The sequence below is a fragment of the Platichthys flesus genome, chromosome 17, assembly GCF_949316205.1.
Source record: "Platichthys flesus chromosome 17, fPlaFle2.1, whole genome shotgun sequence".
In the NCBI taxonomy this organism is placed as follows: Eukaryota; Metazoa; Chordata; class Actinopteri; order Pleuronectiformes; family Pleuronectidae; genus Platichthys; species Platichthys flesus.
In genome coordinates, this window is record NC_084961.1 from 5912874 (window position 1) to 5940825 (window position 27952).

Genomic DNA, 27952 nt, shown 5'->3' on the forward strand with positions numbered 1-27952 from the left:
TTCTTTAAATGAACTCAGGGGCCAGCGCACACAACCGACATTTGCTCTCCTCTCCCCTCCTCCCCTCCGCCCTCCGCGGTCCGTCCTCCTCCCTCCCTCCCTCCCCGGGAGCGAGAATGCCCGTGTTGTACTGACACTGTACGAGCGATACGGGCTGAGCAGACATGGAGGCCCGACGAACGAGGGAGGCCCGTGCCGACACGTCCCGGCCAAGCTAACGGCGAACCCGGGAGCAGATTTTCGCAGCGCCGGCGGGGGACACCACGGACACCAGTCGCTGTAAGGACCGGGATATTTTCAGCATTTTTCCCAGAAGGAATTACCGGGGGGAGATCCATTTCGGGTCTCTGTTGATTCAACGCAGCCGCCATTTTGTTGACAGTTAGTGTTTTTTTTTTTTTAATAACCTACACGGCGCTGCATCTGTCACTTTACACCGCTGGAATATAACCCACCACCTTCTTTGTTTTTTTTAAACCTCCCGTGCGTGTGTCCCTCGGTGGAATTGTGCGTATGTGCTGTTTTCTCAAACCCGACATTTGGAGATATAATTTTTTTCCGGGGGGGGGGGGGTGGTTAGCTGACTTTAAGCTAGTGCATCGTTAGCCCGTCGTAGCAGGCTAGATGTGGTAACACGAGTTGACCTGCGATAATGTGACGGGAGACGTGTGGTCGTGGGCATCACTTGACCCGGGGTCCGAGGGCTCCACGCATTCACCCGCGTTTCGGTGTCTGCCTCTCGCGTGGAGCTCCACCGCTGGATCTGTGCACGGCGGAATTAGCCCCAATCGCCCTCCTGGTAGATGCTAGCTAGCCGCTGCCACTGATGCACAAATGTAGCACCAGCCTGTGTGTTATTGTAGAGATGGAGGCTGCTAGCTTGTCACCGAATAAACACAAACCTCTCCCAGGGCACGGGTGGTCGCATTAAGAACCCCCTTGCATGCTCATGTCAACGCAGCCGGGGCTTGTTGTTAGCTTAAAATGCTACGAAACTGCATTTGTGTGGGGGGGCTGCTGCCTGACACTCCGTGGTAACTTTGTGTTTTGGAGGTGGCAAGGTTAATCCGAGTTCCCCGAGCCGTGTGCATTGATTTCTGATCTGAGATTTGTGGGCCCTGGTCAATACGATCGCCTCGTTATAACCCATTTAGCAGATCTGGAATCGGCACAAACATTTGTTATGCAAGTGCAGCTCGGATACGAAGGAGGAGGTGGCGATGGTGGGGTGGGGGAATGTACTACTTCCAGACAGCTGAAGTGTGGTTAGATTAGATTTAGATTTGTATCAGCTGTAATCAAAACACATTTTTGACATTTTGCATGTTTCTTTTTGGCCATGCAGCACTTGGAAGATAAACTATGTGGCCACCACGTTGATACACACGAAGGGAGGACACAGAGCTAAATAATGTGAACACCGTTTCTGGACAATAACAGAGGTGAGTCTATTTAATATTAATACGATGTGTGTTTCTTCATCTACATTTATTGAGTCCTGATCCAACAGTGTAGATCCACCGAATCAGATCGAGCCCTGCTTCTGTTGTGTTGCAGAGTTTTATCAATCCGATGTTGACACACGAGCAGATGTTTGCAAACGCAATTTCTCCAGCGCCGCGTACAGTGTGAACCTAATGGCTGTCAAGCTCGTCTCCGAGGCTGGGTCTATTTCCAGTCATTAGGAGTCCGACTAAACACTGGTGGATTTGCTGAGGCACTTGCGGTAAAGCAGAAAATGACTGTGATCCGTTCTCATTATCATGAGTTATGACAGTGTTGACTGTACAGGAAACCCCCCCTTGTAAGCGGATAACGGTATTCGGTGGCAACCACGTTTTTTTTTTCTTGCACGACACGTGGGGAAGCGTGGTTGAATTAATATGTTTCGCTCTGCACTTTAATGCTTTTAATAACACAGCCTGCAGAGAAACCCCGAGTCTTCATGGTGCTGGTGCTGACTGACACCTGTCATTCCCACCCGAGATTTATTGAAGCCTCCGCCGCGGTTCCTTTATCTCCCACATCGCATCCGCCTCTTCCATTCAAGCGTTTGAACGCGGCTGCTGTGAGATGAGACAAACCATTCGTAGTGGTAAAGGAATTTGCGTGCCCCCCCCCTTCTCCCCAGCCACACTGTGTTAGTACCATTGGTGTAAAAGCCCCCGCAAAAGACACCGAGCTCCGAGGGCAGACGCCAGCCCCCATGTGAATGATGTGGAGGGGGGTGTGGGTGGGTGGGTTGGATACTATTGCTATGGCCAAAGGGAAATCAGCAGTTATGAACAACGTGTGCAAAAGTGAGGAGGGAGGGAGCAAGAGGAGGAAAGAAATGGGAGGGGGCGCGGGAAGTTGTTTACTACGTTCCTGCCTGAGCTGCCGTTTCTTTCTAGATTCTTGACCAGATATTGATCATGAATTCTTTGTCCGACACATTCATCGGACGTTTGTTCTTGTTTTATATACGATTAGGTCGACTGTAACCCTTTGGCAGTGGATCTGAAAGTAAAAGCAAACAACAGACAGCCATGAGTAGTGTTGTTATTCTGTTGTGTTGCAGGTTGACTCAAAAAGCCCAGATGACTATAATGTAGTCCTACTGCTTTGTTAATAAAAAAGTACCTCGATGCCAAATGGGACAATGATGCGTTTTGGTCTTACGGCTTATTAATCAAAAGTATCAGATCCTTTACAGGAGAGCGAGTGCCAGTAAACCACCCGACTTGGCCTGTCAGAGGTGAGAGGAATGTTTGGACTCTCCAGAAGGCTTTTCTCCTCTAGCCTCTTACTGAGTTTGGTACTACACTGGCTTATTTTTGGCACAGTTGCTATCAGGCAGCGGAAGCAGCTAGTATCACCCCAAGCGTTAACTATAAAAGAACGAGGAGAACATTTGTCGCTCTGCGTAAAAAAGAAAAACAGGACCTGGGGAATGGAGTTTGGGGGTGGGTGAAATGTGTTTTTGGTTAAAGTAGGAACACAGCGACTTTAGTTTGTATGCTGTTAGTACTGCTTTCCCAAGTTAGCGAACTAGAGGTGGAAAAGCTTTAGGAAAGCGGTGAAAGAATACAGAGATTGATGGAGTGTTAAAGAAAGGAGGGAGGTGTGATCTGAGTGCGGTATGTGTAGTGAGGGGGAGTCCGCAGTTTTGAGGCGAAATGGAGTGAGTAATTGAAGCAAACACAGAAAGAGGGCGTGGGGGAAGTACAGGCCAGACTCTAAAAATTGGGCTGCGTGTACTTTGTGGTTCAACGAAAAAATAATCTTCACTACTGCTTTCCACAGTCATAACCCAAAACAAACACGGTGTAAGATGCTGTGTTGGGTATGTTCTGTTCTTTATTTCGCTTTCTTTGCCTTAATGATGACGACTTGTATGACTTTCCTGAGGCTCCATTAAGAGGCTCCTTTAGTGCTCTCTACTAATGTAGAGCGCAGAGAAACCGCCGGCACGTTGACGCTCTATCACTCACTCTCATTTGCTGCTGGCAAAGGCTGGGAAAGGCGGCCGGATCCTCTGTCTAGTCCCAGAGGGCCCAATGTGCTGAGGTCACAGTTCTGAATTGCCTCCAAATGACTCCGCACAGAGAAAGCACCTGCTTGGGGGCGAATCCGCATTAAATCACTCAGTGGCCATGGGGAGCTGTAGACAACTTCATTGAATTGGGCTGTGCTCTAAGGAGGACAATTAAGAAACATGCTGCACTATGCAAACATAGAGGATGAGAAGCATTCCACAATAACAATTATGGTTTCACTGCACCTAATGAAGGAACTTAAGGGATTGCTCATTTGACATCTTATCTCGTGACATCTTAGAAGGATGTGACAACACTGTGGGATTAACTATTGACTCTGGATGTGTTGAGGTTTGTAGTTCTCACATTGACTACCTAAAGTCCTTGAGCCTAAGGTTACCTTTCTAAGGTAGAAGATCCGTGGCTGTGTAAATAGGTCACAGATTGTTATAGGCTGTGAGGACGAACAAACCATAAAAAGTCACCCAGACAGGATGAAGGACAGCCTCTAACCATATAAATGATAAAAAAAATTGTTGCCCTCCATCTGCTTTGCACCATCATTCATTGAAAGACATTTTATACTTCTCGGTTGTGGGGCACGGTTTAAAACTGTCAGTGTTTGGTTGATGTTCTGTGTTGCTGTGACTGATGGAATTTTCTTTTTTGTCTTCTCCATCCTTGCCCTCCTTCCCTCCCCCTTCTCTACCTAATAGTTGAAGGACGGAGAAAGAGGGCTGTCCAGCTGAGGAAGGGAGAGAAGCCGCCTCAAATCAAGGAGAGCTTCACCCTCACCGTTAACCCCCCTCCCCCCTTTCCCCCTTCACCCCCATCCCATCCCATCCCCTGAGAAAAACTCTACCTGGTAACCACAACATCCCCTCCCTAGTCAACTTGTACACCCCCTAAAGTTCTGATGGATCAGAAGATGCAGGGGGGAACTGCAACTCCTCCCCCCCTTAACTCAGGTGCTCCCACGGGGGAGCGAGAGAAGGATGGAGGAGGTGGAAAGAAAGAAGAAGAGGAGGAAAATAAGAGGGACAGAGAGAAGGAGGGAGCTGCCACTGCCTCAGCTGGTACTGGAGGGGAAGGTGGTCCAGGAGGTGGCGACCAGTCACATTTCTCCATCAAAGAGAGCAGCCTGTCCGAGGGCAATGTCAAACTTAAGATTGGCCTTCAAGCAAAACGCATGAAGAAGCCACCTAAAATCCTGGAGAATTATGTGTGCCGTCCAGCCTTCAGGGCCACTGTGAGGCATACAGGGCGTGGAGGAGGCGGTGCCCGGGGAAACCGTGCAGGGGCTACAGGTGATGGGCCAGGCACTCAAAACCAGTGTCCTTCAAATGGCAGGGAGAAGGAGAAGGAGAAGAATCCTAGTGTCAACAGACCACCCCCATCATCTTTATCAACCCCCTCTTCTAAAGCTCCTACTCCACCTCCTCCTGCTCCTCCGCTTGCTGTCACCACCACCCTGTCACCCTCCCAAGTAAATGGGAGTGCTCCAGCAAAAAGGGTAAGGAGGGGGGACATAATCAATTCATGTACTTTGACTCAATGTTGGATTCATGCTTTGCTAAAAGCAAGCATTTAAGATTGACAGCCTGCATGTTCACCAAAGCGTTAGATTTGTTTTGTGTGTATACACTTGTGTTTATTTACCTCAGTTTCTTTAGCTGTTATCAGTCACTCACTGGTAAGGCAGTGGCCCGCAACACGGTTACTGAAGTAATCACCATGTTATTGCACAGATAAAGAGCAGAACATAAATTGTTCTTTAGTATTCTTTGTGTTCTCTGTTAGCCTGTCTCTATTCATCAAGTACCGCCCCCTCCGGTCTCCCTCTGCCTGTGCCGCCTATCCTCTGTCTCTGCCTGGCCATGTCCTCTCCACCCCCTCCCCTGCTTGACCCTTCTCTCTAGCTCTCCCCCTCTGTCCCCAGTCTGACCCTAATTAAATGTTATTGAGTTGAGGGTTACAACCCCCTCTGGATGTGACCAGAAAACAACTTTGGAAAGAAAAATCTCAACAATTAATTGAAATTTTAGAAAGGGGTAAAAAAAACTAGTGTTTATTGATAGTTTATACTTGCAGCTGAGAGTGTCTCTGCCCGTATATGTTAGCACCACCGTCTCTAAAGTGTCATTAGATATTAGCTTTATGACTTATCTTTTATGACTTGAGTGGGTTTAGAGTCTTTTTAGATATATCTTTCTAATTTAGAATTTGAGCAGTGTATTTCTAAATACAAAAGTTATTCATCAGTAACCACTTCTTAGTTTTAATTATTCACTTGCTCTCTTGTCTTTTTTTCCAGGGTTCACCAAAGAGAGATAGCAAGGCTGACACAAAGTCAGACTCAAAAGCAGCAGCCACCACATCTGAGAGACCCCTCAACCTCCACCGCCCTCCTCCGGACAGTAAAACGCATTCCTCGTCGAAGAAAGCACAGAATCCACAACTTAACCCCAGGACATCCTCACCTTCTCCACCACTACCTACATCAAAAGAACCCAGTTTTGAAGGTGCAAAACCGCCCCAATACGCCTACAGTACTGAAAGTCAGAGAGACAAGGACAAGAATCTCCAAAACTGGGGAGCACCCACAGTCACTGAGAAATTAGCTCAACTCATAGCGACATGCCCACCAACAAAGACCCCAAAGCCAGCCAAACCCACAAAGACTGACTCCACTCCTCTCCCAAACTCAGGCTTCATGGCCCCCACAGCCAAACAGCGAGACAGAGCTATGGCCAATAGGAACACATACTCAAGAATGGTCCACCTTTCTCCACCACCTCCCGTATCACGACCACCTGGTCGGCCCTATGGTTCTAGGAACAAAGACAGTGTTATGGAACATTCACCGCTGAGAAAGGAGGACATAGATGGGTCTGGGAAAGCAAGTAGCAGCAGCGGTAACCACATCAGCAACAGCATGAGCAGCAGCAACAGCAGTAGTCGCAGCAGCAGCCCAGCACTCGCGTACGGCAATAACCGCCAGTCAGCCATTTCAAAAGACAGTATCAATGACAACAGCAACAGTAGCATTTCTAAGGGCCAGTCGCGTCCTGCTCACTGCCAACCCCATGCAGCATCCTTGCCATCCTGTCCTATTTCATCATCTTCCACCGCCTCAGCCGAGCAGAGGACAGCGAGTGCAGTGAGTCACCTGGGATCCCCGGTTCCCTCACAAGGACACCATGCACGTGAGAGTCCTGCACTAGCAGACGAAAGCAGTGCAAGTGAACTGGAGCAGGACAGGGACAGCCCCAGAGACTTAACCAAGTGCTCTCCCTCAACAGGAACAGGAAAGCCAGAAGGGAAGGACAAGGGAGGAAATAATCAGTCACTGCGAGTTGAGAGGGGGAAGAGCTCTAGTCCAAGTAAGCGCAGTCCAAACCGGGATGGTAGTCGACCCGGCCGGACTATCGGTCTCCCTGAGCCTGTGAGACAAAGGGCACCTTCTCCATTAGATCCAGATGGTGATGAAGGTCCACAGACGCCGCTTAGAGACGACTCTCCCGATTCCTCCATAGACTCTCCTGCAGAGCAGGACAGCAAACCCCTTAAAAAACGCAGGGGAAGGAAACCCCGCTGGTCCCGTCTTATGAACAAGACGCACAGTCAAAGACCAGGCCACGACAGTCCCTTCGACCAGAGCAAAACCACCATGCCTTTATGTTCAAGCTTGGAAACAGTGTTGCCACCTGTTAAAAGACCAGTGGGCCGGCCTCCCAACCCAAATAAGGTCAAACCAAATCCTGTGCCACAAAGTCAAGTGTCACTGCTTTTCCCATGTCAGCCTAAGAAAAGGGGAAGGCCAAAGTCCAAAATGCCAAGGCTTGATGCCCTGGCCCATGGGCACCAACCTAACAAGCTAGCCCCCTCCAAGGTCTTTTCATCTTTACTAAAGTCCAAAGAAGAGCAGGACCCACCAGTTCTTCACCCAGAGGTGGATTTCAACCCCCCTAAGCCCATGCCTAGAAAACGTGGACGTCCCAAGCGCCTTCCCCCTACCTTACCACAGGAGGGTCAGCCTCCCACATTGGCTCCAGAGTCAGGAGACATGGGAGAGAAACGGTTCCGCAGTAAAGGAAATGGGCAGCTCATCATGAAAACTATTATAGGCAAGATCAATAAGATGAAAAGTGTGAAACGGAAACGAATTCTCAGTCAAATTCTGTTAGGTCCAAGACCAGAGGAACCCCCCAAAGGCCCTCCCAGTGGGGTGGTTGGTTCGGTGGAAGCTACCACCCAGTCGTTGTCCTCTCTGGCAGCTTCTTTTGGGGGAAAACTTGGGCCGCAAATTAATGTCAGTAAAAAGGGCACAATATATATGGGTAAGAGGAGAGGCCGCAAACCAAAAGCAGCGTCAAATTCCTCAGCTACGCCTCCACAAGACCCTTTCCTCTCCCCAAACACCACTTCCCCTCTCCATCACCATCAACACCACCCGCTCTCTTCAGAAGTCTTCCCCTCTCCTTCCCTTTCGCAGTCTAGTGGAGGTCACAGTCCCATCAGTGATGCCAGCTTTGTGGAGCCGGGCTCAGTGCACTTTGCAGGTCATGCTCACTATGCTAACTCCCATCATAGCCACAACACATTCTCCTTCTCCCCCCCAACATTTTCTGCCCCTAATCCTCGTAACACTGGGCTGGGCTCGTCATCTATGGCCACAGCAGCCTCCCAGAAAAAGGCATCTTACAGAGGATACCATCATCACCACCACCATTATAGGCAGCACTACCATTATCATAAGCTTTCCCCTCCTCGGCCGCTTCATCCCACCTCCCCTGCCCCCCTCAGCGAGCTAAAAGAAGCCACTCCATCACCAGTTAGTGAGTCACACAGCGAGGAGACAGTGCCCAGTGACAGTGGTATAGGAACGGATAATAACAGCACTTCTGACCGTGGTGAGAAAGTAGGGGGAGCAGGTGGCTTGGGTGCGATTGGCTTGCCACCTGGGATGGGCAGTGGATTATTAATGCCAGGGGTCATCAGTTCAGCCATGGGTCCAGGAGTTGGACTTAATTCTAGAGGCAGGCGGCGACACTCTGCCGTCCTCATGGAACATCCCTCACCCTCTCCATCACCTCATGGGGCAAGGTCATCACCTGATCCCCGAAGACCTCACCCAGCAGCCCCGGCTGCTTCTTTGTTGGGACACAAGGAGAAACATAAGCACAAATGTAAACGTCGCAGCCACGGGTGTCCCGGCTATGACAAGCTAAAAAGACAAAAGAGGAAACGCAAGAAGAAGTATCTGCAGCTGCGCTCCCGCCGACATGACCCAGACTTTCTTGCTGAGTTGGATGATATTGTTGTGAGACTGAGTGAAATACGGATAGCACACCGTACCACAGGGCACCGGCTCGGCAGTGGAATAGGCATAGGTGCGGGAACAAGTAGAGGGCCAGGGGTTGGGAGCAGGGCCGGCGGGGGCATAGGAGGCCCAGGTGGCCCACCTCCACATCATTATGTCCACAGGGACCTCCTGCCTACAATTTTCAGAGTAAACTTTGGGAGCTTCTACTCCCATCCTGCTTACTCTTGTGACCCATTGCACTATGTTCGAAAACCAGACATGAAGAAGAAACGGGGACGGCCTCCAAAAATGAGGGAGTCCATGTCTGAGGTTCCTTTTCTACCTGGGCTTGGATTCCAACTGTCCAGTGGAGGCTTCTATCACCCCTCTTACAGTGTTCCTTACTCCTCTGGGCCCCTGGGTTTGGGCTATTACAGAGGCTATCCTGCAGCTAGTGCTCTTTATCCCCACCCACACCACCAGGCACCTCACACGGCCCAATCCCATCACTCTCACCACTCACCATCTTTCCCTCCTCCTCCCCCAACATCTTATATGCATCATCATCACCCCTCACATCTCCTGCTGAACCCCTCCAAATTTCACAAGAAAAAACACAAGCTGCTTAGGCAGGAGTTCCTTGGAGGAGCGAGGCCCCCTGTCCTTTACCCACCCATGTCCTCTGAGCTTTCCTTCAACTGGCACCACAAACACAAACACAGACACAAACACAGAGAGCGCTGTGCTGAGGAGGACAGAGAGGAAGCGTCAAGAAGTGGATCAGGGAGCCGGGCTAATGCAGGGATATCTGACAGTGGAGCATCAGGGAAAGGAGAGCGAGTTGGCAGTTTAGGAATGGTGGAGTCCTTACAAAGATGCCGCTTTGGACGAGACACCTCCAGCACCAGTGCCAGCAAGCCAACTGCTTCCACCTCTGCCAACTCCCCTTCTTCTTCCTCCACCTCATCTGCAGAAAGGTACAAGCGCAAAGAGAGCTCAATGTCCTGTCTAGGCCCCTCCAGGCTCGCATTGGGTAATAGCTCAAAAGGCCACCACCCAGTGGAGTCCTGGTTCAGGATGGGCAGCTCTGAGGCGGACTACTCTAAGCTTTCACGGGGTCATGTGATGCCTGGCCAGGGTCCCTTCTCAGAGGGCCGGGCTGAAGACCCAGCGGGCTGTTTGGACAGCGAAGACGAGGAGCCTCTCACACCCACAGAGGATGGCGAGCCTGGAGCCCATGATTCTCCAAACTTCACAAATCTCTTTGCCTCTGCTCTCACCCGCACTACGATGAAGGGGGGCAGGAGCAGGAAGACTGAGGCTGTCCCGGAGAGCTCCAGCTTTTCCCGCATGGACCGGCCAATGAGGAAAGACCGCTCATCATCAGGAGAAAGGAGAGAGATGGGTAAGTCAAATTTTACATGCAATTATTTGTTCTTCTGACATTCTTCACACTGTATTAAATTCCACATAATTCATGTAGCTCGATGCACTTTTGAGCTTGATAATCTCTTCAGTGCATAACATTATTTAATCCCTAAAATAAATTTGACATTGTGAAAGGTTATTGGAATCAAATATGCACCAACTGAATTTTCCAAATATAGTTCAGATGTTGTTGTATCAAGAATCGTGTGGCTGAATGTGTTTGGCTAATGAGCTTCATGGCTGGGTACAGCTATGGTGAAACCATCACAGGTGGGAATCAGATTGATCCAGCCCTGATTCCAGGACTATTTATGTGGGCCAGGTGGCACAACAAGTAGGCTCTGAAATCTTGCTTGATCTTTGCTCAGGGAATGCTCTATTTCTCTTGAAAAGAATGTTGAGAATTACCACGGAAACCATCTATACCTCAGTTGTGGTTGGATCAAACATCACTGGTAAATGATCAGCTCTGTCTTTGTAGCTCTGTCAGCTGTCCCCCATCTAAACAAAGAAATTACTCAGTGGAATATGCTACTTAATGCTACTGAAAAATATCCCTTTGAAAGAAACACTGAAGACCCCTGTGCGCATGCGTCTGATTTGGTAGCTCTTACGAATGGTTACAGTTCTGGCAAAAAGAAGGAAAACAACTGTAATGATTTAAACGGACTCCACTATGAGTGTGGATGCCCATAGCAGATGTGGCGTTTCTCCCTGTGCTCATCTTACTGCAGGGGTGCTGTGTTATGTTAACATGCTATATTTAGTAGACATTTCCCTCAAAAGCCCACAATGTGAGGCCTAGTACTCAGCTTCAGCCAGCACCCTGACTGAGCCACTGCCACTCTAAGAACATCAGTGTCCCCCTGACTAACAGTTACGTGTCTGTCTTTGAGTTTAAATGTGAGTATTGCGTTATATTTATGTTCATGGCTCACAGGGAGATGGGAGGCAGTAAGAGGCTGTATGGTGCAGTTTAAACCAAGACAGGGTAATCCTGGATTATAGCTCAGGACTTGGGGTCAGTCAGAAGTCGCAGACTGCATCATGGAGATAGTGGAGGTCAAAGGTGGTCTTGGACACCAGACAAGTGGGGAATGATGGAGGCTGATGGATGCACACTAACAGAAGAGGTTGGGAAGAGAGTGATGTGGGGAAAAAAGGGAGTAATGGTGAAAGCGAGATGGGGGAACCCGCTTTCACTGAGCAAGGACTAAACTAATGGTCTTGATCTACTTACTATAATATTTAAGAATGAATTAATCCCAAAACATTATTTTTAACGATTTAACAATATCTTTTACAGTTTTCTCTTTGCTTCCTTGTAATATAATATATTTTTTCAAGGACAGGAAAGGGAGATATTTAAAGAAAGATTTTTGAGGATGGAAGGTGATGGTGTGAGTCAGAGAAAATTAAGAGAAGCTAAATTAAATAATGAAAAGGCTGCTCTCGTTCATTTACCCCTGAATGCCTGTCGAAAAAGTCAGCCAAGTAGGGATAATATAATCTGTTATGCTGTGTTAACCAATTACCTGATGTTTGGCTCTGTCAAACAAATCTTACTGTTGAATTTGTGGTTTGGATGAGACGCGGCTGAGACAGTCATGGGACGTTATCACACAGTTTCCTGACTGTGACTGTGTCAGCAGTGGTCGTGTCACTCATAAACATAAGAATGTGTGCTGAGTGCTTTTATATATACTTAGCATTAGTTTGCTGTGTTTTTTTCCCACAGGGTCATCAAGTATTCAGGCAAGAGGGGTTGCCCTCCCGACCCCTGAAGGTCCCGAAGGATCCCTGCACCACCGGCAGCAGCACCATCACCAGCCTTCTCTGTTTCACTCCCAGAGCTCGGCCTCCTCCTCCTGCCTCTCTCCCTCTCAGGACTGCTGCCTGGATGATTCCTTGCCCCACCACTCCCACCGGGCACAGCCATCCAAGCACAGCCTGCACCATGTCAACAAAATCCTACGTGCCAAGAAACTGCAGAGACAGGCTCGTACTGGAAACAATGTGGTGAAGAAGAGGGGCCCCGGACGTCCCAGGAAATACCCGTTACCTTCCCCACCGCCATCACCACCCCCTGTCGTTGAGTTGAACCCGACCCGGCAAAGGGACAGAGCGGGAGAACGGCCTGCCGGGGTCAGGGGCTGGGAGGGGGACACTGTGACTGATGCTATTGAGGCAGTAGTTCAGGGACAGCGTAGAAAAGGCCAGAAAAGGAAGCACTGGGATGGGGATGAGGAGGAAGAAGAAGAAGAGGAAGAAGAGGACGGGGAGGACGGGGAGGTAGTAGAGACTGAGGAGCGCCTGCCAGACAGAGAGGAGAACCTGGGAAACCTGGTGGCAAGGGCCAAAACTGGGACAGGAAGAAGCTGGCTTACTCAGGAGGAGCTCCAGAATTTTCGTGGGTAAGCAACTGTTCACCATACTGCATGTTAACCTTTACAGCTGAGAGTTTCAGCTCTGGCAAACAGACAGTGATTCACAGTCAATACTGATGTGTGGATTTAATGCTGGTATATATAGGAACATTTATTGCATCCAATTGCCACTAGAAACCAAGTCATGGTTCTATTTTTAGCTCAATGGAAAACAAGCCAGATGGCCCCGTCTCCCCAGAACGCCCAGGCACTGTCTCAAGGGAACAAGCTCCACCCATTTCCATACCCAGCCAACGGGAGAAGAGACCAGCGAGACCTCCAAAAAAGAAGTTCCAGAAGGCGGGCCTTTACTCTGACGTGTACAAGACACAAGAGTGAGTGCCAAGGAAATCCAAATATCTTATTGTTTTTTAAGATACCAGCGCAATATATATAGTAGGTCTGGACAGCATCAAAACTCTCTTTCCATTGCCCTCTTTTTCTCCTCACCCTGTAGTCCCCGGAGTCAACTTCTGCAGCTAAAGAAAGAGAAGCTGGAATACATACCTGGGGAACATGACTATGGGTTGTTTCCAGCTCCTATACATGTTGGTGAGTCTGGGTCACATATTGCACTTCATTTCGTATGTGTAAAACACAGGATTTTACCATTTAATTACTACCAGATTGAAAGATCAGTGTTTTACTTCAGTGCATGAGAACACTTCTTCTTCAGTTACCACAAATGTATATTATCGGCCATTACAGGATGTCCAATTTTACATCAACAGGTCAAACTTCTTATTTACATACAGTATGTCAATACAGCTGTGATAAAGGTACTGTGTGTGGTCAAAAATGACTTCCTCCTTCTTCATTTCCCCTGCTTTGCTTTTACAGGGAAGTACCTGCGACAGAAGCGCATTGACTTCCAGTTGCCTTACGACATCTTATGGCTGTGGAAACACGATCAGGTGATCCATCACATTGAGTACTAATTGATTTTTAGGGTTTTTCCATTCTCGGATTGAGCAACTGATGGGTAGTTTAAAAAGTCCCAGCCCGCTCGTCATTAAACGTTCCTTGTGTTCACTCTTCTGTTTCAGCTTTACAAGAGGCCTGATGTCCCCCTGTATAAAAAGATCAGATCAAGTGAGTATCTGGCTCGTCCCTCGCTCGGTTCTGTTGCCACTTCTCTGTTGATCCCTCCCTCTGCTGCTTTGACTCTTGTTGTCATTAGTTACATGCACGTTGTTTACAAAACCGGAATTAAAATACTTAATGCTCTCACTGCTGGCCACAACTTTAAATGTGAAGTGGTAATCTTCTGTTTGTGTCACAGATGTCTATGTGGACGTGAAGCCTCTCTCTGGATATGAAACAACGACATGCAGCTGCAGGGGTCCTGAGGGCTCAGCTGAGAAAGGCTGCCTGGATGATTGCCTGAATAGGTAAAGACACATGCAGAGATGGTTATTCTATTTATTATCAAAAACCAAGATGTCTTTTCATACACAATGACGCTTTGGAGTTCTTTGGGTTAGTTATCAAACAGATATTAATGGAGGGTAAACAAGGTGTCAGACAAATACTTAACATTTAACTTGTGTTCAATTGTGTATTTCCAGGATGAGCTTTGCAGAGTGCTCTCAAAGCACCTGTCCGTGTGGCGAGCTCTGTGACAACCAGCATATTCAGAAACACGACTGGGTCCAGTGTCTAGAGCGGTTCCGCGCTGAGGGCAAGGGCTGGGGCATCCGCACCAAGGAGTGTCTCCGCTCTGGACAATTTATCATTGAGTACCTGGGAGAGGTTGTTAGCGAACAGGAGTTCAGGTGAGATTTATTATGGAAGATATTCTTATTTAACAATGCATGTGGACGTCAGATGATTTAGAATATTCTCGTGCTCTTGTTTGGCCTGTTTCACTTTCTCATTTCGGTGCTTATTTAGAAATGGATGAAAACCTCTCTTTAAATCTTCTTCTTCTTTGCTCTTTACGTGATTTAGGAGCCGAATGATGGAGCAGTACTTCTCTCACAGTGGCAACTACTGTCTGAACCTGGATAGCGGCATGGTGATCGACAGCTATCGAATGGGCAATGAGGCGCGCTTCATAAACCACAGCTGTGAACCCAACTGTGAGATGCAGAAGTGGTGGGTGTCACATCAGCTTTATACCAGTTCCCTTCTTGTGTCCTTGTTGTGCCTTTGGGTTCTTAACAAAACCACAGATTTTGGGTTAAGCCATTTCAGGCACAATCATGAGCACTGCGTTCACTCACACTATGTAAATGGTAACGCTGACCATTAGGAGTCCGATAAGAGAAGGGTATATGATTTAAGGACTGTCTGATGCATCAACAGTCATAAGCTGCTTTCAGACATGCACTTACATTTTCTGGAGAGGCTGAGTGTAAGTACACAAATGTCTGAGTCAGTTGCTCCAGGCATTTTCTGGAACTTCTCCTGCCAGCCCCCAAGTACAATGTCCATGTGAGAATATGGCAGGAAAAGCTCCGCGAGCGAGTGGTCCTGTTGATGATGATTCTAATATGTAGCAGACGCAAAACTGTAAGAATACACATAACTCGGAATGGAAAAGAGGCACAATACACGTAGAAGCTGCCGAAAAATGTTTCTACTTGGGATGACGAAGAGACTCGAGAGCTTTTGGCAATAAAGGCAGATGTTGGTGTTGATGTGCCACAAACAAACAAATTTTTCTATCATGAACATGTAGGACCCAGACAATGTGTTGCTGTGTACTTCATATATGAACAAGTGACAGTGAGACATTTGCTGAGCCGTTGTTAGAGGACAGTGGGAGAAGCTGAGTATTTTGTTTTCCAAATTCTTCTGGCGTTTAAAGTTAATGAACTGGAAAATAAACCAGCCCATTAACTAGATAGTTTCTCTTAATTGCTCTCCGTTTGTGGGCTTGATGATTTGGACGAGATGGGTAATTTCATATTCTCGCTGCAAGAGGCAAACTCACTATACTGGAAGTACCAGAATTAAACCAGTAAGATATTCAGCATAGAACTAATGATGAATCAAAGTAGAGCCAAGGCCATCCAAACCACAAAATGTATCGTGTGTATTTCACATTCTCAGCGCCTCACTCATGTAGTTTAAGAACTGAGCATTTCTACTTTAATTCATGTAAATGGCCTTATATGTATCAGTGTCATATTCCGTTATTATCGCAGGAATTCTTTGTTATGTTTAGAAGTTTTTGGAAGCTGTGTGGATTTGTCACAGCGATGGAGTAAAATCCCTTTATCCTTGGATACGGTTAAGTCGTCACAGTGAATATGGTGTTGTCCTAGTTTAGGCATCATACACAAGCTCTAAAAGGGACACGTGTGGCAGGTGCACTTGGTTGTAAACGAGAACGCTGTGCCTGGAAACCCTAACCTTATTAATGTGGTTTTGTGGTGGTAATCTGATGAGATCACCTCTGTCACACTCTGCCAGTGTTCAGAGACCTAAATGGCTTAAAGGCCTTGCACCATGCCAAAACAATTCACTGGTTTCCTGAGGGATTGTTCACACAGCATGGCTAAATCCACTGCAATCAGAGCCCTGGCAGAACAGGCTTCGCTGTGCCCGATGTTATGAAGTGAAACCTGCTTGGTTTTTGCTTTCGTCGCGGTTTCCTGTGTTTGGTGAATCCGCGCCACGTGTCACTGGAGAGGATTTGATTTTGGACTGCCAACGACCTTGAGAGTCAACTATCAAGCCGTACCCTCTACCCTCCAGCGTAGACCTGCTCATAATCTAGGCCACTGGTCTGTGCGAGTCTGTGTGTGTAATGTATAGTGGCTGGGCTGAAATAAAAGGCACCACAAGGATGGAGGATTTTCAGCACAAAGCCTGACGAGTCATCCATCTTGTCACAGAAGAGAGATTACATGCAGCGGGGCCTTAGATACAGCTGTAGTGCCTGAAGACAATGCGCTGAACCAGCTTTTTACCCCTATAGAAGGAATAAATTATGAAGTGGCTGGCAGGCAGAATAGTGCACTTTATTCTTAGAAGAAAGGCTAAAACCTGGAGCACTGCTTGGTATGAAAAGGAGAGAAGGGGGGGGGGGGGGGGGGGTTACGATGTGTTGAGAGGTTGCCAATTCGAGGAAAATGAAAACCTGGCTGTCCTTTTCTCTTTTTGTTCCAATTTTAAAATGTCTTACCTTAAATTGTCTCTCTGACATGAATAATTAAACATTAACTTTCAAGTCGGGACAGAAACTTCAAAACCAGACTTGAGGGAGAGGATGTAACCTCTTTGGTACAAGACCCAGTTGCTTCCTGACAGGTCACAAAACACTTTAGCCTTTTGCACCACAGCCAGAAGGGGAATGTATAAAAAAGTCTGTCTTAATATTGAGTTTTGATTAACTTCATATTGTCATAAACACAGTAGTTTATTGTAGTTTTACACATTAACTCACTCAGTGTGTCTGTGCCTCCTCCCTTAGGTCCGTGAACGGGGTTTACAGAATTGGTCTCTTTGCGCTCAAGGAGATCGACAGCGGCACTGAGCTCACCTACGACTACAACTTCCATTCCTTCAACACAGAAGAGCAGGTGAAGCCCGAACAACCACTTTGACCTCTACACGGAATAACACTTTGTTCAGAGCTGTACTCAAAGCAGCTTCAATTTCAGACACTCTTCCCACTTAGTACAACTCTATCTCTTTCTCTGCCCTACAGCAAGTGTGTAACTGTGGCTCAGAAGGCTGCCGGGGCATCATCGGTGGGAAAAGCCAACGCATTAACGGGCTGCCTCCGAAGACGGGAGGGACTCGGCGGCTCGGTCGACTTAAGGAGAAAAGGAAATCCAAACACCAGCTCAAGAAACGAGTAAGTAATCAATGCACTAACAAATACTAAGAACATGTGCTTGTATCAGTTCACGTGTACAATGTTTGATTCTTCCATAGCAAAATTTGCTAAATAAAGGTTTTCAGTCATACTCAGTTAAGGTTTGAGCAAGAAACTTAAAAAGGAGTTGTAAAAGAAATCAAAAGTAATGCTTTAGCACAACTGTCTTTTCATCAGGAGGAAGAGTCGAGTGACAGCAACAAGTTTTACCCTCATCTCATGAAGCCCATGTCCAACAGAGAGAGGTAAATACACACACACGCACACAAACTGACGCCCAAGAAACACACAAGAGAAACAGAACTAAAAGCATGTTGTGCACATGTGATCATTAACATGTTTTGTCTGTATTGCATTCCTGCAAAGCTTTAATGCAATCTATGACTCATTGAAATATGTCAGTATAAAACAGCACCTGGTTTAGTATCTGAAATTCATTTAGTGTTGCCTTCCTTGATAGAATTGTGTTATTTAAAGTGTCCAATTTACCAAAATAAATTCCACCAGAGAGCAATCTGTATATTTGCTATTTCGAGGATGAGGTGTGAGCGCACATTCACAAGCTGTCTTCTTCACACCGTTTTGTCTCCCTCGCTCACCAGAAACTTTGTGTTGAAGCACCGAGTGTTCCTCCTGAGGAACTGGGAGAAGATGAGGGAAAAACAGGAGCTGCTGAAGAGAGAGGGTGAGAAAGAGCGGGACTCCAGCAGCCTTTCCCTATACACACGCTGGGGAGCAGTCATCCGCGATGACGGCAACATTAAGTCGGGTGAGTTTAAAGGTGTGAAGAGGCTTGCGAAGGAAAAATGTTTTTAGTGGCCACAATTGAGATGTGATAGACATGTTATAGCAATAAAGCTGCACATAATTAGCAGAGAATGTAACTAACACCTGCCAGCAACACTAAAATCAGTAACTGGTTTGAATGTTGGAGCAGATAAATGTAGTTTTGATCTATTCAAGCCATGAAGCTGTGGAAAATCCCAGATTTAGTTTAAATTGCATTTAGAATTCTTTCAACATAGGCAGCAGATATTCACTGATCAGTGCATGTGATCTGAAATGACGTGACTGAACTGTAAAAAAAAAAAGCCTGATGTCCTCTGCTCCTCCCCGGTTTCCAGATGTGTTCCAGACGCAGTTCTCAGCTCTACAGACGTCACGGTCGGTTCGTACGCGGAGACTCGCCGCTGCCGAGGAAAACACAGAAGTCACGCGGACTGCTCGCCTCGCACACATCTTCAAAGAGATTTGTGATATGATCACCAGCTACAAGGGTCAGTTTCTGTAGAGGAGGAATATACAATGTGATTAATATGTATAAATAACCAAGGCAATTCACAGCTGTGTCTGTTTATTCTGTTGCCCTCTATGAAGCTTCCCCTTTGTTTCAATCGCTGGCACACACATGCACTATGTCCAGAAAATAATGGTTTTCTCTTACTTTGAAACAAGTGATAATAACAACCAGGTGCCACACAGAGAAGCTAGAGTTTGATCCTAGAACAGTTAATGGTTCTGAATATGTGACCCCACTTTCCACCTCAACAGGCCTCTAAAACACTTCCGTCTCTTTGGTAATGTGGTGAAAGAAAAGCTGTTGACATTAACGTGGTTCTGTCCCTCAGATTCTGCCGGTCAGACGCTTGCTGCTCCACTGGTGAATCTTCCTTCACGGAAGAGGTAAGAGTTCAAACCCGCATGTCGCCTGGTTCATTCATAATGTTTGACTGTTCACCAAACAGCACAGTGATATCTGGTCTATCAGTGTACAACACCCACATAGTCTTAACACTTTATCTTTCTCTGCACCCTTTGAGCCATGACAGCCTCTGCTTTGATTTTCTCCTCCAGTGTTGATATAATCACTTGTGTGTCGAAACAATAACATGCCCATACACCTTTCTGGTTGGGAGTTTGGTTTCCAGTGTATCATTTGTAGACCCATTGACTTATTGTTGCTCTACCTGATGTGTATTTCATTATTGAAGCTACATTTGCAGAGGCTAACACTTTTTGTTCGTATCATCAGGAACAGCCAGTACTATGAGAAGGTGTCTGACCCTCTGGACCTGAGCACCATCGAGAAGCAGATCCTCACGGGCCACTACAAGACCGTTGAAGCGTTCGACACGGACATGCTCAAAGTGTTCCGCAATGCCGAGGTAGGCTGCGTTAACGATCCCCTTCCATTTACAATGAGAACTGCAGAAAGAGCATTTGCTTCTGCATTCATACATAATTTAAATCGTTCTGTCAGTTGAGCCGCACACGTTGCTGCCAGAAGATGAGTATTTGAGGGAAGTTTTGTTCCTCCTTTAACTTACTTTGTTCTCTCAGTCAATGATCCCTCTCTCCCACTCTCGCTCTGTCTCTCTCTATTTATTTTACTCTTTAATTAACAGCAACAACAAATGTCTACCCCCAATTCTAGTTGCTCTCAGTGTGTCTTTGTTTTGTAAAGTGACACATATTAGGTTAGGAAAATGTATGTTTTAAATGATGTGGGGGTTCAGGTCGGGTTCGGCCACATTGGCTGAGCTGCCCTCTTGATATTTTTATGCTGCACATGCCTGTGATTTGGGAAACCACAACAAAACCATAAAAACTGAATGACTGTCGAGTTGGGGTTGGACTTTTTTTTTCCTACCAGACAGAAACTTGCGGCCCAAGCTGCACTCTAGGGTTTTTTGATCCGAGCTATTAAACCACTTAATCATCATGTTGATAGTTCCTAAACGTTACAAGAACACTGTCTTCGAAGCAGGGATTTATTTTACATTTGGAGCCGTTTTACGTGAACAACATTGAGTTCTTGGTTCTTCTAGGCAGGTTTAGATCTTCAAGAGGATTATGTTCTCCTGGGAAAGTATCTGAAAACTATAAGCTGGTGATAACAGACAAACAAATATCTGTTTTTTAATGAATTTGTACCAGCATCGTTATATCTGTCATGCTGATCATAATTTACAATATTTTTCTTTTAACTCAATGCTCAATCAGTGTCACATACTGTATCTGTATGTTTTTCAACCAACAATCATTAGAAACATAGATCTGATGAATACATAAAAGCTACAGCTGCTGTGGAATCCAGTTTTTCACTAACTCCAGAGTATGATCCCAGATTCTTTGCTCAATCAAAATCAAGAGGCCTCATCAGGATGATAATTTAAGCTGTTACTGTGCAGCTCCGAGGCGTTCGTCCTCCCACTCAGTCATCGCTTCCCTCTCCTCTTTCCCACACAAAAACCTCCCTAATGGGATGTAACTACATGACTCCTGACGCGTAGCAGGTCCTTCTATTTACATCTGTATAGCGTAGCAGTTAAAACAAGTGCCACTTGAAACCTCTCAGAGGAGCTTACGCTTCCATTCAGAGAAGTTTGATGGGGACGTCTAAATTAGATTGACCCCAGAGTCCCGGGGCCTCTTTTTTTTGGCAGACTGAAAAATGTGTGAGTGGAATGTGGTTGATTGTTAAATTGAGAGCCGCTGGGTGTTGCCCCTGTAGGTGAAATTTGGCAGTTGCAGAGGAAATGCTTCTCTCTGAGTCAATGACCTTTGTTCTGTAGCAAAGTGTCTGTTGCTCTGCACAGAGAAGTCTTATCTGACTGTTTGAACAACGAGGGTGTAATTCTGGAGTCAAATGTACATTATTCTAGTAAGATTTATCTCCTCTGTTCATGCTGTCGGTGAGATCCTGCTGTGTGTCGGAACAAACCTTCAGTAGCAGATTCACAATGATTTCCTGACAATTTATTGTTTTTGGCAGAGAAAGGAAGTAGCTGCTCTTTTTTACGATAGTCTTGTTTTCCCACCAGAAATATTACGGCAGGAAGTCATCAGTGGGGAGGGACGTGTGTCGGTTGCGGAAAGCCTACTACAGCGCTCGCCATGAAGCCGCCGTCCAGATTGATGAGATCGTGGGCGAGACTGCCAGCGAGGCCGACAGCTCGGATTCACTGGAGCGGGACCACGGAGGAGGAGGGCCGGGGTCCCATGACAAGGACGACGACATCATCCGGTGCATCTGTGGAATGTACAAGGACGAAGGCCTGATGATCCAGTGTGAAAAGTGCATGGTAAGAAGCAACGGGTCAAACACATACAACTGAACAAATCTATAGTTTTACTTTTCCCTTTTTTGTTTCAGTGAGTGTATTTCTCCTGAGACTTCACCTAACTATGAAGCACTTTGTCAAAGAGATTTTGTGCAGTCGGTCCTTTGTGTATATTTATTTTTAGACAAAGAAAACAAGGATGGTAACAATTATCGACGGAAAAACCACAGTCGTGAATCACCAACTCTTAGGAGAGGACAAACGCTTCTGTCCTTGTCAGTGATGCAGAGCTCTTGAGTGTTAACTGAATCAGCCGGAGAGTAATCGAGTCAGCCACCCATTTTTTACAATGTGTGATTTCAGCAATTTTTTTTATCATTGCAGGTATGGCAGCACTTTGACTGTATGCGGCTGGAGACCGAGGTAGAGCACTACCTGTGTGAGCAGTGTGAACCTCGGCCTGTAGACGTGGTACGTTTATCTCTGCCAAAAACTGCCATGAATACTGGGCTGGATCACCGACCTCTTCTAATCTCACTTACATCATTACAGGAAGTCCCCATGATTCCCCAGCCAAGCTACGCGCAGGCCGGCTCTATCTACTACATCTGCCTCCTGAGAGACGAGCTGCTGCTACATCAAGGTAAAGAAACACCTGCAGCCATGAGCTCATAAATGCTGAGAAAAGGTTTGCTCTCAACTTTTAGAGCGTTTTAACAGCTCTTGAAAATCTTGAGTGTGCTGACCTCCAGTGGTTTATCTCCTAACGGTGCTGCAGTGATTTAACATGACATCACTCTATGTGAGGTTGCGGGTTTGGTGCACGTGGTCAGAGGTTAAACCGGTTCAAAACATTTAACCAGGTCATATTTTCATTCTGATGTTTTCATGACAAAGCAATCCTCTCCAAAGGACTGAACTGAGATGTTACATTCTATCTGTCAAGTGACTTGGGTGTTAAGCAGTCAATATCCTGTGAAATGTACCGTTGCAGACAAGTAACAAGCCGGTGTGTGTGTGTCTGTTGTGCAGGCGACTGTGTGTATCTGATGAGAGACAGCCGACGCACACCTGAGGGCCAGCCTGTCAGACAGTCTTACCGTCTCCTGTCCCACGTCAACCGAGATAAGCTTGACATCTTCCGAATTGAGAAACTCTGGAAGAATGAAAAGTAAGTTCAACCAGATGATGCCCTTAACATGTCTTACTGTGAGGAAAATAAAGTTGTAATTGCTTGTCATTGTTTGGTGTGGAGTTGTGTCAAAGTGTTTAATATTCTCCATCTCTGAAGGGGTGAGAGGTTTGCCTTTGGCCATCACTACTTCCGTCCTCACGAGACGCATCATTCTCCATCACGACGGTTCTATCAGAACGAGCTGTTCCGGATGCCGCTCTACGAGATCATCCCCCTGGAGGCAGTGGTGGGAACCTGCTGTGTCCTCGATCTCTACACTTACTGCAAGGGTGAGGGGGGGGACACACACACACACACACAGAAACCTTAATCGTATGTATGACTCACTGCATCTTCTGTGACAGACTAATTCTTTAGAGCTACTGCTCCGGCTCCTGTGTTGCTTGATTAAAGATCCTTACAGGCTCAATGTGTGTAATTATGGATCAGAAGTAAGACAGTGCTGATAAAGAAAAAGTATTTGTAAAATAACGTAACCTGCAGCAGTTCTTTACTAATAAAGATTTCCTTTTCTTCATTCAGGTCGGCCCAAGGGCGTGAAAGAGCAGGATGTTTACATCTGTGATTATCGCCTGGACAAGTCGGCTCACCTGTTCTACAAGATCCATCGGAACCGCTACCCAGTCTGCACCAAGCTGTACGCCTTCAACCACTTCCCCAAGCGACTGGCGCCTAAAAGAGACTTCTCGGTGAGCGTGATGGGGGTTGGGGGGGGTTTGTTCCTGACGGGGAGGGTAGCTGCTGTGTTGGCATCTGTAGCTGATTACAAAACACTGAAGGATATTTTAAGAGCGGAGGTAATATTACAGCCCAGGGCACATTTGCAAGGGCGGCTCATCTTGCTGACAGTGTTCAGACTTCCTGTAACACAATAACAGGTGAAGGTATTTCTAACCAGAGAAAACTGAGGAAAATCTCGAGAGCTTCCAGGGAACAGCCTCAAAAACCTGTTCTGTAATTTGTCACTGTTGTTGGTATGTTGACGACATACAGTATATTCATTTAAATCATTCTGTCCAGTGTAATTTGTATCTAAAAGACAAAAAAGACTTGCAGTAATTCTCTTATGCTGCATAAAAATTAGCTAAGGTCTGTGTCAGGAAACTTTAACTTTTTAAAACTCCTCTGTGGTTTCTTTTCTGTGTTGCATTGATTTCATTCATTGCCCCTGTCTGAAATCTAAATCAGCTGCATACAACTTTTATAAACATTATTTGAACCAAGTTTAATTCTGACTTTTCTGCAGCCTCATTATGTTCCCGACAACTACAAGAGGAACGGGGGCCGCTCGGCCTGGAAGAGCGAACGCCCGAAAGGAGCCGGAGGCGGCGAGGACGACGGCTCTTCCTGTGAGCGAGGCGACGACTTCCCACCAGAGACGGAAGAAGGGAGAGGAGCGGAGGACGACATGGACGTGGCTCCGGAGGATCCTGAAGTGAACTCAGCGAAGCCCAGGAGAACGGAGCAGGAAGGGGAGGGAGAGGAGGATGAAGATGATGAGGATGAGGAAGAGGAAGGACGGGAGGCTGCGGAGCGCAAGGAGCTGGATGAGGTTACCGCCGAGAGGATCGGAGAGATGCTTGAGCTCCCGTCCTCCTCAGCCTCCTCGCCGTTACACCACCCAGTGCTGGGCAAGAGGGAGGCCCAGAGGGACCGACTGAACAAAATTCTGTTAGACCTGCTGCACAAAACTCCCGGCAAGAATGGTGAGGGACCGGGATCAAAGCAGGGGGGTAGGTCAACGATTGAATGAGTGTCCAATAGTCAAATCATTTGCTGTGACATCATTTATCATTTTTAACATGTTGGATAATGCATTTTATCACCATTTTCTGAATGATCAAGTTTTTGTGGGATGGCAAGGAATCAGATCAGCTTTCATTCATTTTTATGTTGCACATCTTTCATCTTAACAGATGTCTGCTGCTTCGCCCAATTCCTTTTGTCCTGTGCTATGATAGAGGCAGTTGTTTTCATTTGCTGATACTGTTACTAAAAAGCTCCTTTATCTATTTGTTCATGCATTTAAATTGTAACTTTGCTGTTGAAAATCCCTATTTTTACTATTTAAACGTTACACAAAGTACAAATACAAGAACAATATCGCGAAACCCTGCCCTTGAACGTAACAGTAGCCAAGTATTTCATCTCACAGGTTGGGGAAAACAGGTTTATATGTAAAACAACATTCATTTGTGGATGAAAAGTTGCAGCAAGAACAAATAACTATTTCCATTCTGGATTCAGGGAGTTAAAAACAACTTCAAGAACAGTTCCTAGAGGCTTCCTAGATGTTTCTGACTCTGTCTGACTTTTGAGCATACAGAATTTTAAAGTGGAAATAACAGAAAAGAAACCTTTACCTTTTCTTTACTTTGATACAACAGCCTATGTCAGCTGCTTCTGTCCAAGCACCTAATCCCCCTTTCTCTTTCTCTGTCTGTTCTTCCTACAGCCATAGATGTCAGCTATCTCTTGGAGGAGGGCGCAGGGCGGCGGCTGCGGCGACGGGCGCTTGGTTTTGGTGATTTCGTCGGGAGGAAATAACGTTGCTACGTGCCTGTCGAGCACACTGCTTTTAACCTTGTGAGCAAGTGCAGAAAAGGGAGCGAAAGCAAGAGGGGAGATAAGCATTGCTGGCTGCCTGACCATTAAGGAGCACAATGCATCCCTCGGGGCCTCTTCCGGTTTACCTCTTCCAAGACTGTCGTCTCTAATCTGAGAGCGTGGAGGGGGTTTGGAAGCGCTGACTCCGTGGCAGATCTAGCTTTTCAGAAGTTCTCCAGGAGCACGAAGAGAGAGCTGACCCAGACTTCTTGCTTATTTAAGTAGTTTGATGCAAAACCTGTTTTTTTCGAAAACAAAACAAAAAAACGAACATAGGAGAAAACCCATGCACTTAAATGCATTGAAACGTGACAGACGTGGGCGGAAGAATTGAAACAATGGTACGGAGTTCGGGGGGGCGGAGTTCGGGAGAGGGACGGTTCTTCCTTTCAGTCAGTGGTGATGTGAATGCTGGGGAATCGGCTCAATGCTGCAATGACTAAATGCAAACAAGCGAGAGAAGATCAGCGCCGGGACCGGAGGGGGGGGGGCGTGGCTTCGTAGAAATGTATGTTGAGCAGCGTGCTCAGATGCTGCTCATGAGAAAGAGAACAAGGGCGGTGGAACTGCACTTTTGGTACCATGGATATTGTGAAGCTCTGTGTAATGTATCTATAATGAAAACACACTAACACTCTCACAGTATTTGATGATGCAGTCTGAAAAAATGAAAAAAAAAAAAAATGAAATGCGAGTTAAAAAAAAGTCTATTATCTTTTCCCTGTTATACTGTAGTTGCTCATTTAGGAACAGAAGCGGCCGGGTGGCGTGTTTATTAACGCGGCCGGGGGCGGGGGGGGATTGAGTGTGCGCTTTAGTCAGTCAAAGTGTCTTGTTGAGGTTTTATTTTTTATTTTTTTTCTTGTGAGGCAGTCAGCTCGGCCCCTCTCTTTTTTGAAGTAACATGATTCACCAGCTTAACTAAATCAGGCATGCGGGGGGACACTGGCTTTAACAGTAACGCCTTACACAGCTGTGCTCTCCGGCGGCCTTGCGTGCGAGTGTGTGCGTGCGTGCGTACACACTTTTATTGTGTGTCTGTGCTCTGCCAGATTTCTTGAAAATATACCTTTTTAAAAAAAAAGAAAAAAAAATTAAGGGCTCGATGGCAATTAACAGTTTTAAGAAAACTATGGAAAACAATACTTAACATGAAATGTATCGTGACGGTCATATTTTCTTATATTCTGTGAGACGGGTGGGGCGGTGTATACTGTATATTGGGGGGGGGACGGGGACTTAGCTTCGTTTCTTGTCTTTAGACTACGTTCCTGGTTGCCATGGAGAATGTTTCAAAAAGGAAATTGTGATATTTGATGAGATTTCTTTTTTTTTTGTCCCCAAATGCCTCTGCTAAAAAGGGACAAGCCTGCAATGTCCCCGTGCGGTAAACTGACAAGAGACGTGACAGGAATGAGACACTGAGGGGGGGAAGGCGGTCGGGGGGGAAGCTGTACAGTGCCAAGTTATGTAAATATATACACTTTACATTGAGGAGTGTCTCCAAAAGCAATATCTTGAAAAATGGATTTTGTTTATTATTGTGCTGTACAGGACTCAGCCCTAAATGTATTATTATAATAATGATAATATTATAATTTCTTCCGTTTGTATTACTATAATGAAGACACTTAAGCTCGGAGGAAAAATGATTTTTTTAAATGTCCAGAAATTCTCACCGTAAAAATTTCCTGACGACGTCAAAACTGAAGATGAGTTTTTCGTTGCCTATAAATGAAATTCATCGAAGAACTGCATGAACGAGAGGAATGTCGGAACGGACACGAAGGCATTGGGACATGACAGTGACTCAGCAAGACACCTTGTCACTGAATATTGTTAATAATATTTACTTTTAAGGAGAAATGTACTCCTTGTTTTTTTGCTGCAAAGTGTTGAACACTAAAAAAACAAACCAACATAAAAATGTTATGATATTTTTAAAAACGGCGACAGAAACAAAAGTAACGCTGTCCGCCCGATATCATGTTATCATTTTTTTGTTTCCGTTTTTTCTTTCAAATAGGAAATGGTTCCGTTTTGTGATAGCGGTCATTGTATGATGCTTGTACCTGTATTTGTGTGTTTTTTGTGTGATTCGTTTACTTCTTTTTAGACAATCACAAAATAAGATGCAAGCATTGTAGATGGCAGACTGGTGGACATTTTGTGATGTGTACAGTTTGTCAAAAAAAAAATACTTCTTCCACTCGTTTAAAAGTTTGTAATTATGATTCTTAAGTCATGAAAAATGCTGTTGGTTTTTACTTTTTGTTTTATATTTGTTTTTTTGTTCGTTTTGATTTTTTAATAAAAAGCACTACATTATTGTGAATACACCTGATGTTGTGGTGCTTTTATTACAATAGAAAAAAATTCAGAAATGCAGATAGATGTCCAACGAGAGTGATCTGAAGAAATGTAGATTTGATTATAATCCGGACATTAAGTAGCGTCATGACACGTAGATACTTATCATATCATACCGTTCATTGGTTGATCAAAGCCATTGGACTTTATAGAGGGAAACATTTAGGAATAAAAAGTCGTTTTAACAAATTCTAATTATGAGGCTGAA

At 46.0% G+C, this 27952-nt stretch overlaps 1 protein-coding gene and 1 long non-coding RNA gene across 3 annotated transcripts; one reads left to right on the plus strand and one right to left on the minus strand.

Annotated features, from left to right (window-relative positions):
- Positions 1–139: 139 nt before the first annotated feature.
- ash1l (ash1 (absent, small, or homeotic)-like (Drosophila)) lies at positions 140–27713 on the plus strand. 2 transcript variants are annotated; one of them, XM_062409241.1, is made up of 27 exons: positions 140–279; positions 1346–1442; positions 4235–5031; positions 5833–10228; positions 11990–12665; positions 12839–13012; positions 13135–13229; positions 13518–13591; positions 13724–13769; positions 13960–14068; positions 14246–14452; positions 14628–14774; positions 17101–17209; positions 17338–17487; positions 17686–17753; positions 18111–18277; positions 18633–18785; positions 19137–19191; positions 19541–19673; positions 21333–21593; positions 21957–22043; positions 22125–22215; positions 22605–22743; positions 22864–23036; positions 23290–23456; positions 24014–24500; positions 25223–27713. In XM_062409241.1, exons 3-27 carry the CDS (start codon positions 4435–4437, stop codon positions 25312–25314), a joined length of 8853 nt encoding a protein of 2950 aa, XP_062265225.1. In that variant the 5' UTR covers positions 140–279; positions 1346–1442; positions 4235–4434; the 3' UTR covers positions 25315–27713. The 2 variants fall into 2 exon arrangements, with proteins under 2 accessions (XP_062265225.1, XP_062265226.1); XM_062409242.1 differs by having other exon boundaries at positions 24014–24473.
- On the minus strand, positions 21406–23578 carry LOC133972054 (uncharacterized). The gene is made up of 3 exons (XR_009924423.1): positions 23358–23578; positions 22673–23028; positions 21406–21541 (listed from the first exon to the last, which is right to left on the minus strand). It is a non-coding gene; the product is annotated as an uncharacterized LOC133972054 (long non-coding RNA).
- Positions 27714–27952: the final 239 nt, after the last annotated feature.